The sequence below is a fragment of the Phytophthora infestans genome, genomic scaffold (genome assembly GCF_000142945.1).
Source record: "Phytophthora infestans T30-4 supercont1.31 genomic scaffold, whole genome shotgun sequence".
NCBI classification, from domain to species: domain Eukaryota; phylum Oomycota; class Peronosporomycetes; order Peronosporales; family Peronosporaceae; genus Phytophthora; species Phytophthora infestans.
This window is the reverse complement of record NW_003303728.1, coordinates 361991-369801: the sequence shown is the minus strand read 5'-3', so window position 1 is coordinate 369801 and position 7811 is coordinate 361991. Positions and strand designations below refer to the sequence as shown.

The following is a 7811-nucleotide window of genomic DNA, read 5'->3' as shown; positions in this document are numbered from 1 at the left end:
TCACTCCGCCATTGGAAGGACTAGTCGGTTTCGGATCGTTCGAAGCCACTGCGCCTATGTACCCATCGCTCGTTCCAGAATGTTTTTGCACGTTCCGATTTAGCAGTTGCAGCTCTTGAAGCACCTGTAACTCCGTCGAGGGTACATTCTTCGAGCGCAGGGGTTTCATTCCTTCCTCTGGAAACTCATCGTCTTCTTCGATAGGCAGGTGGAGATTCTTGAGCAACAGAATACGACAGGCTTGCTCAATAGACCCAATCATATTACCGTTCAGCACTGCTCGCATCTGTTTGTTCCTTATTCCTTCCAGGAAGAACTCGTACCTCATGCGGGGTTCGGGTAAGTTCAGCGCGTCGCATATTGTCTCGAGTCGATCACCCCATTCTTCGGCCGACTCGCCTCGTTTCCTTGCAGCAGTCTTAAGGCGGGTCCAGGTTTGGGCCGGAGTCAGACAAACGAACCGGTTGTGAAATCTGGAACGAAGGGACTCAAAGTTATGGATCCTCGAGTTGTACCACCATTCTTGTCCCTTCTTGCCTTTCAGACACTGTTCGAAAGCCGTCAAGCGCAGCTGATCGTCCATGCCCATCGTACACTTCTCGAACGAACGCCAAAACGCCGCAGCTCGTTCGCTTGAGGCCGTGTCCGAATAAAACGGAACGATAACTTTGACTGCGTTCCTCAATTCGTTCGGGATTCCCACGATCGGAGCGAGCCCTCGGCCATAGTCATTCGGCTCACGTTCCGCATATTGAGTCATGGGAGCAGTTGGGTGAGACGTCGCGTATCTCGGGTATCGATCTCGGTCAGACCCCACGTTTCCACTGAGTCTCGGGTCTCCTTCGTGACTTTGGAACGATCTTTCGTCGGTCGGCTTCGTTTCCCAATTCAGCGTCCTCTCCGGTCTCGTTCCGGCCTGCATTGAAGGCGTAGTCATAGGCGCGGACGCGTAAGTAGGAGGCATCTCAATCGGGTTCCAGCCCGGCGGTAACATCGGACCAAACGGATTCGAGGACGAATATTGTCTCGGCGAGCCATACGCTCCACTTCCTTCGTACACTCGCTGTGCTCGGTCGGAAGCCTTCTCATACAAAGGGATGGGAGTCGAGGGTCCGCCGGCTCGAACTTCAGGGTTAGATCGATACACGGTTTCTCCTCTCCCGGGACTACGGGTTCCACTCCTCGGGGATTCCAGTAGTCGATCTAACTCGTTTATCGTGTGTCGAGGTGGAGCCTCCCACTCTCTCGACCCTTGCCCTTTCGACGAAGAGGGTTTGGCCCCTCCGGACACACTTGACATAGCCATTTGCTGCATGGCCTGGCCGATGGTGTTGACGATAAAGGCTTGAAGAGCCGGGTCCACCGTCGTCGTCCCTTCACTCGTAGGCGTCGCTCTGTCCCTTGCAGGGATCGTTCCCGGACTCGTGGGCGTCGTTCCTCGGTTCGTCGGCGTCGCGTTTGGACTAGCAGGTGTCGTCCCACGGCGTACCGTCGTGGTAGGAGCTGGCAAAGTCGCACTTGGCGCCCAGTGACGTTCCACTCTGCACAACGGTTCAGCTTGCAAGTCAGTCGTACTTCGAAAGCGCGACCAAGATGCAGGAACGTCGCTCTCATACAGTCCTCCAACATCCTCCTCCCGCGGGTACTCAGCGGTCGTCGCCGAGGGCGCCTCCCGCCCAGTCTCGTCCATGTGCGCTAACGACGGTCGGGACGGATCCAGCGAGAACGACACTCCCCTTCGCGTTCCAGAACTTGTCGTCTCGGTCTCTCTTGCCTCTCGTAACCGCGCCTGCTCCTCTCTGGGAGTCGGTCGATCCGCTAGAGTCCCGAGGAACGCTTGGAAGCTGGCTCTGCCCTGGGGTGTCCCCAACATCGTCATGAACACTCTTCGGTTCTCTTCGGCTCGTGGTGACGCTCCAAACAAGCTTTCGTCGTCCTCCGGGGCCGCTCGTTCCCTCAGCCCTTCTGCCGCTCGTTCCGTTCGGACCTCAGCCGTCTCTCCGGATTCACCATGCGTTCTGGGATCCACTTCGCCGCCTTCGCCTTCCTCAGCTGGGGCATCAGCGATCTGGTCCTCGTCAGCATCCGCCAGGATCCGTGCGAGGCGCTGCTCTTCGTTCCCTATAGGATCGTTCCAGTTTAGGGAGCTCATCTCGTCCCGGCTCCCTTGCACCTTCGCTCGAGTACTTCGACACTAAGGTATTCCAAGCGGCTCTCTCCGCTTCTTCTCTATTACGCTCCTACGAAAATTGGCTAGAAGATACCCTGCTTCTCCACCAAATTGTCGCGGTCTCCTTCTCTTGTCGGGGTCGTGTATCTTGTGAAAGCCGACGTAGGAACTTAGACGTTATTAGATGTGTAAAATATACTTGTTTCTTATTTGTTTTCTTGAGCACTTCTCGTAAAAGAAGGAAATTCACGACTGAGAGCTCCCTCACCAGCTCTCTACCTTGCCAAAGTACCTCCTACCATCACTAGTACCTCCAGTTGTCGTTCGTAAACGGAGTCAGCGTACCACTGTCTGAACTCCTTCGTTCCATTTTAGACGAGGGACGAGGCAGTCGATGACGGGGAACGGGGCTGATCGGGCTTGACACTCTTCTTACGCCGTTCGCTAAATTGCCGTAGGCAGTCGTCCAGAATAGCGAGTCCTTCCTCTAGCCGAAGACCGTGACAAAAACCTTATAGCGTTATCACAAAGCCTGTTCACCGTTGGGTAGATGTCCTTAATCGATTTCATCTCCTTTGGAATGATAGTTGAAGAGAGCTTTCAAGTTTATTTTTATATTTACTGAAGTAACTGATCGTTTTGTATCTAGGATTTTGAGCCTCCCAGTTTGTAAAGACCGATTTAACCATTCAATGCTACTTCATGTCATGTTTTACAATAGTTGTTGCCTTGTTTTGGCATATGAGTTTGCTCGTTGGGCTTTTCCATTGGTAAAGCAGGTGAGAAAGCAATCTCCACTCTGCTTGGACGGTCAACGGCTTTCAGCACTCACTGTATCACCCGGTCGCTATTGAGCTATATCAAATAAAAGAGCGCATTCGTTTAACTTACTTAGTTTTTGCTGGAGCTGTTCCGCGCCTTTGTATTTGTTTTCATCCATTACAGGTACGATGTCAATTAATATTAGTTTGACTGGATGCTACAGGTAATACAACTACCGGTAAAGTGTCAGAAAGTACTGATCAGTAGTTTATGGACTTCCCATTCCCAAACTCAAATATCAGTTCTTATTACTGACTTATGATAATTCCTCCGGCCATCACAAAAGTGGACCATTTCCAATACCGGTAGTGCAGTTGCTGCGCTAAACGCCGTTCATGTTTTATACATGTAAAAGTAAACGGTCATGTCAACGGCGCCGGTTCACTGAACTGGTCGGTTGCCGATTTCTGAACCGTTCAGAAATCGGCAACCGACCAGCCTTTTACGGGAACGTGGAAGGGCGTGGATACACGTCGCCACTGCAAGTTTCCCTCTAAGCTCCGCTTACCGGTACTAAGTTGAGTCCGCTTTGCAAAAACGGTTGAAGCAATACCGGTACCAGGAAGCCAACAAGTAAGTATATTTTTTTTCTTCCTTCTCTCTAAAAATAAGTTTCTCACTAAGCTTACAGCATGTCTTACGGAGCACTTGTAGAATCCTTCACAAAATGACACGACCTCATTGGTTCAAATTGCCAATCTCTTGCAGGTCACTAACTGTTGCCGGTACCGGTATTCCCATGCCAGTACTTTAGATATTATGTAGTGTCGCGAGGTGCGTAATGAGGGCGGCAGTTCATTGAACTCTTGAAATCGCCATGGAATCGACGCCGAGCACTGCTCGGTACATGTAGTTTGGCGATCGGCACATTTTGCCATGTTGTCCTCAAGCCTGGTGACTATGGAAAGGTATGCCGCTAGCTGCTACCGGTAACTTGCAGGTCAGAAATTGTACTCAGGGACTCGAAGTTCGAGTCGAACCGGATGTCTCAAGAGCAGCTGTCCAAGCTCAGGTACCGGTAGTTGCTTCAAATTGGAGTCCAAGTTGGAATCCAACAGCAGCTGTTACATGTACATGTACAGCTGATGCACTGCATCATGCAGGCAGCACTCAGCAGTGTACAGTTCACTGTACACTTTTGTAATAAACAGTACCGGTACTTGTACTTCGAAGTATTAGACATGTACTGTACAGTACCGGTAAACGGGCAGTTGTGGCCGTGTCGGCGAAAAGTGAGGCTCATTTCCGAATATTCTACCTGCCGAACAAGCAGCTAGCTTTAACTTCTGACCTGTTTAGTATCCTCCACCTCCAGCGCCATGAAATTCGCTGCCATAGCCTCTGCTGCTGCACTGGTCGCCGTCGCCAATGCTGCCTCGTGCGACGTGACTTCGCTCCAGACGCTCCTGACGTCGTCGGACACGACCACGTGCGCTACTGACTCTGGGTACACTGTGACTTCGCTGGCCACTCCGACGGACGCTGAGATGGATGTTATGTGCACCAGCACTGCGTGCCAATCGGTGCTGTCGCAGCTCGAGACGCTCGCTCCTTCCGAGTGCACCTTAGGCACGTTCGCTCTGTATGCTGACCTGATCACCCCGCTGTCCAACCACTGCGCTGGCGCTACCTCTACCGGTTCCTCCACCGGCTCGTCGTCTACCACCGCCACTGTCGGCTCCACGGATGGTTCGAGCACCTCCGCTACTGTGACGACCAGCTCCACGGGATCGGCTGGCTCTACCACGACTACCACCCCGACGACCTCGAGCGGCTCCAGCACTTCGCAAACCACGACGTCCTCTTCGTCTGCTGCTTCGGCAGCCGCCTCGGCTTCGACCTCGGGCAGCAGCGGTGCCAGCATGGCTGCTGTCTCGGCCGGCTCCGTTCTGGTCGCCGTGGCCGCTGCGATGTTCTAAGCATAGCCGTTTGCGAAATCCATTTGGGCCCTGTTGTTAAGAATTTATAATGTTCTCTTAGCAGATTTATTGCTACCAGATTGGATTGTTGATACTTAACACTTTTTCACTGCGCGACACAAGTATACAATATGTAATCTATTCCTAATGGTGATTGGCTACTCCTGATAAAGCTGCATCTTCTACTGTATTAATAACTCTACGTAGTCCTTGAGATTTTGGCAAAACAATGAGTGTCCACGCGAGAGTACCAATAGCAGTGTGTAATGGGTCTCCTATAGAGATAACTACATTTTGCTCTGCGACAAATCTTATGGACACTACAAATATATGAAAGTTTGTATGCGAGGAATGTATCCATAAAGTGGTGAATATGGGGCTTGAATGGAAGTGACGCCAAGACCTTCTCGCAGGGTGTCGTGAGAGCTAGGTAGGAGCCCTTGCTGACAGTAAAGATGCGCTACTAAGCTGTAATTGTAGTGAATATAATCGCCTACTGTTGCTGAGATAATCCCATGAAGAGATACGTTGTATCCGATTGGGTGATATTATTATCTTATTGCAATGGGTTGTTACTAGTGTACTATGGAATGTACTACCTCCGTTCGGAAAAAGATAACCATTTGTTTTTTTTTGCGCAGCGCTCCGCCTCGTTCATTTGAGCGTTTACTAAATTTGTGAGAGGCTGGCTAGCTAGCTTTATGACCGAGAGCTGACAGTGAGAAACTAAGCAAGGCACAGGCGTTCATGCTCCGCCGTGCAACTACAGATACAAAAACGGATCTAAGACGGCAACTACATCGCCACATTCTGAAGGGGCGCTCAGTGGGCCTTCTGGAACTTCAGCGGTAGGCGGTGGGGGGCTGCTCGCTGCAAGAAGCAGCATGTACGCGTTAGCATTGGCGAGCGAGGTAGCGTCACAAGGCAGTGACGTAGGGAGAGTGCCAGCATGTACTTGCTTGTCCTTGTGCCGGAGGCGCGCCAACTCGTGCGTGGGTGTAAGTAGTGGGCGGGTCTGTCTGAGCGCACGCCGTATGTAGCCTTCCTTGATCAGCTGCTAAACCGGGTAGCAGCTCATGTTGGACGCGCGCTGAAGCAGACGCTGGCTTTCGCGCTCATTGACAGGAACTGCAGCGATTCTCTCGCACAGCTCAGCTCGAACCACCTTCTTCCTACCACATGCGCTCTTCCTTGACTTGACCACGGCTGCTACTCGATCTCCCATCGAATTGATTCCACGCCTCCAAATTCGCCCGACAACTTGGCGGCCCATACGGAAGTACGCTGCAACCCGAACGATCTCTCCATGTTTGAGCACTCCTCCCACGCTGCGAAGCAGTAAGGTCTCCCAGACGGCCTGGCGCTCACTGTCTGTGATCTCCCCCAGAGCTGGGAGTCTGGTCGGGAAAGCGCGGGAGATTCGAAATCCAAAAAGTGATCGGCATAGAGGGGGTATTGTTTTGGGTAAGCTGTAATATAATTCGAAATGGTTATCTTTTTCAGAGCGGAGGTAGTATAGTTTTGTAATTAATAAACAGGCAGATGTAGGATGGCTGTGGAAGCTTCTAGAAGCTTCCATCCGTCTGAGCTGCGGGGGCGCCACTTTTCTTTTGGCGCGCTCTCCCCCAAGCTCCCCTGACTTCGATAAATACGTTGGCCAAACCTACATTGTACCTTGGTTACTAAACTTTACATACAAACTAGTATTCTCAAACCGCCAAGGCCAATTTTCACCCTCCAGCGTTCAACTGGGTGGTAAAGCTGCACAGCTCTTTAAAAACATTTGTACGAGTCAGTAAATACACTCTTATGGTTCTAAGCACGCGTAGCTGCGGTTTACTGTGGGCAGGAAGCTTCATCACATGCTATTTTCAATAGCCCTGTCAGCATGGCTACATTCCACACATACAAACTTTCATGTATGTTTGGTGTCCATAAGGTTTGTCGCGGAGCAAAATGGGGAAAAACTATGGAGCTCGAGCTTAGGGACAGGGGCTAATGGTAGCCAAATATCATATGATATTTTCGATATTAAAAATAATATTATCGAAATTAAATATCAATAGTAGCTCATTTTTTTTAAAAAGTTAACATTATATGTTAATATTAGCTTGGACATGTGAATAATATAACTAGATGATATTTTATATTATTTCGCACTTAAGTACGTTTCTTGGCACCTTACCTTCTGTGAACCGAGGGCTCACCAAAGAACTCTTTCGGTCAGGTTTTAGAACAGCAGTAGGCTTTAAGACTGACGAGTATTTGCTCTAGTATTTCACTGTGACACAGACAAACGCGATAGAGGTGGAAAACTGAAAACGCTTGCAGTTGTGTAATGTCGAAAGAGCGAAATCAAGGTATTTCTTCTTGTTCTCGCTCTCTAGCGATAGCCTCGTCCACATTGTGCGTCTAATAAACCTGCAGCCTGTAACGCTAGTTTAATGCGCTCAGCAGTGCCAACACACGACGCCAACCTTGCCGTCACTATCACAACTCACGGTTGATTAGTAATACTTCAGCTAGTCGACATCTGGTTGGTGGAGTTATACAGATTGCGCAATCTTTGAGAAAATAAATTCGAATTTAGTTGATATTTACTATATTATTTTGTCTCAGAAGAAAGTTTTATTTGATATTTTTTATATTAACTGGTCTACAGATAAAATTTTCACAATATTAACTTGGAGTTACCATGAATAGGGAGCTCGAGATACCCAAATTTAAAATAGGGCTATTTGATGTATTAAAAAAATGATCCAAAGGTAAAGGCCTGTAGACCCTCATAGAATTGCAATGTCGTGAACTGGTCCAAGAGAATACGGTATACCTCGCTCAAAGAATTACAGCGGAGATGTATTGTAATATATCACGAGGCCATATTACGCCTCAGCTTTGCT

At 49.7% G+C, this 7811-nt stretch overlaps 1 protein-coding gene across 1 annotated transcript; it reads left to right on the top strand.

Moving 5' to 3' along the window:
• Nucleotides 1–3146: 3146 nt before the first annotated feature.
• PITG_12599 (elicitin-like protein) lies at nt 3147–4911 on the top strand (the record flags this gene model as incomplete). The annotated part of the gene is made up of 4 exons (XM_002899328.1): nt 3147–3155; nt 3540–3565; nt 3747–3766; nt 4292–4911. 4 exons carry the CDS (start codon nt 3147–3149, stop codon nt 4909–4911), a joined length of 675 nt encoding a protein of 224 aa, XP_002899374.1.
• Nucleotides 4912–7811: the final 2900 nt, after the last annotated feature.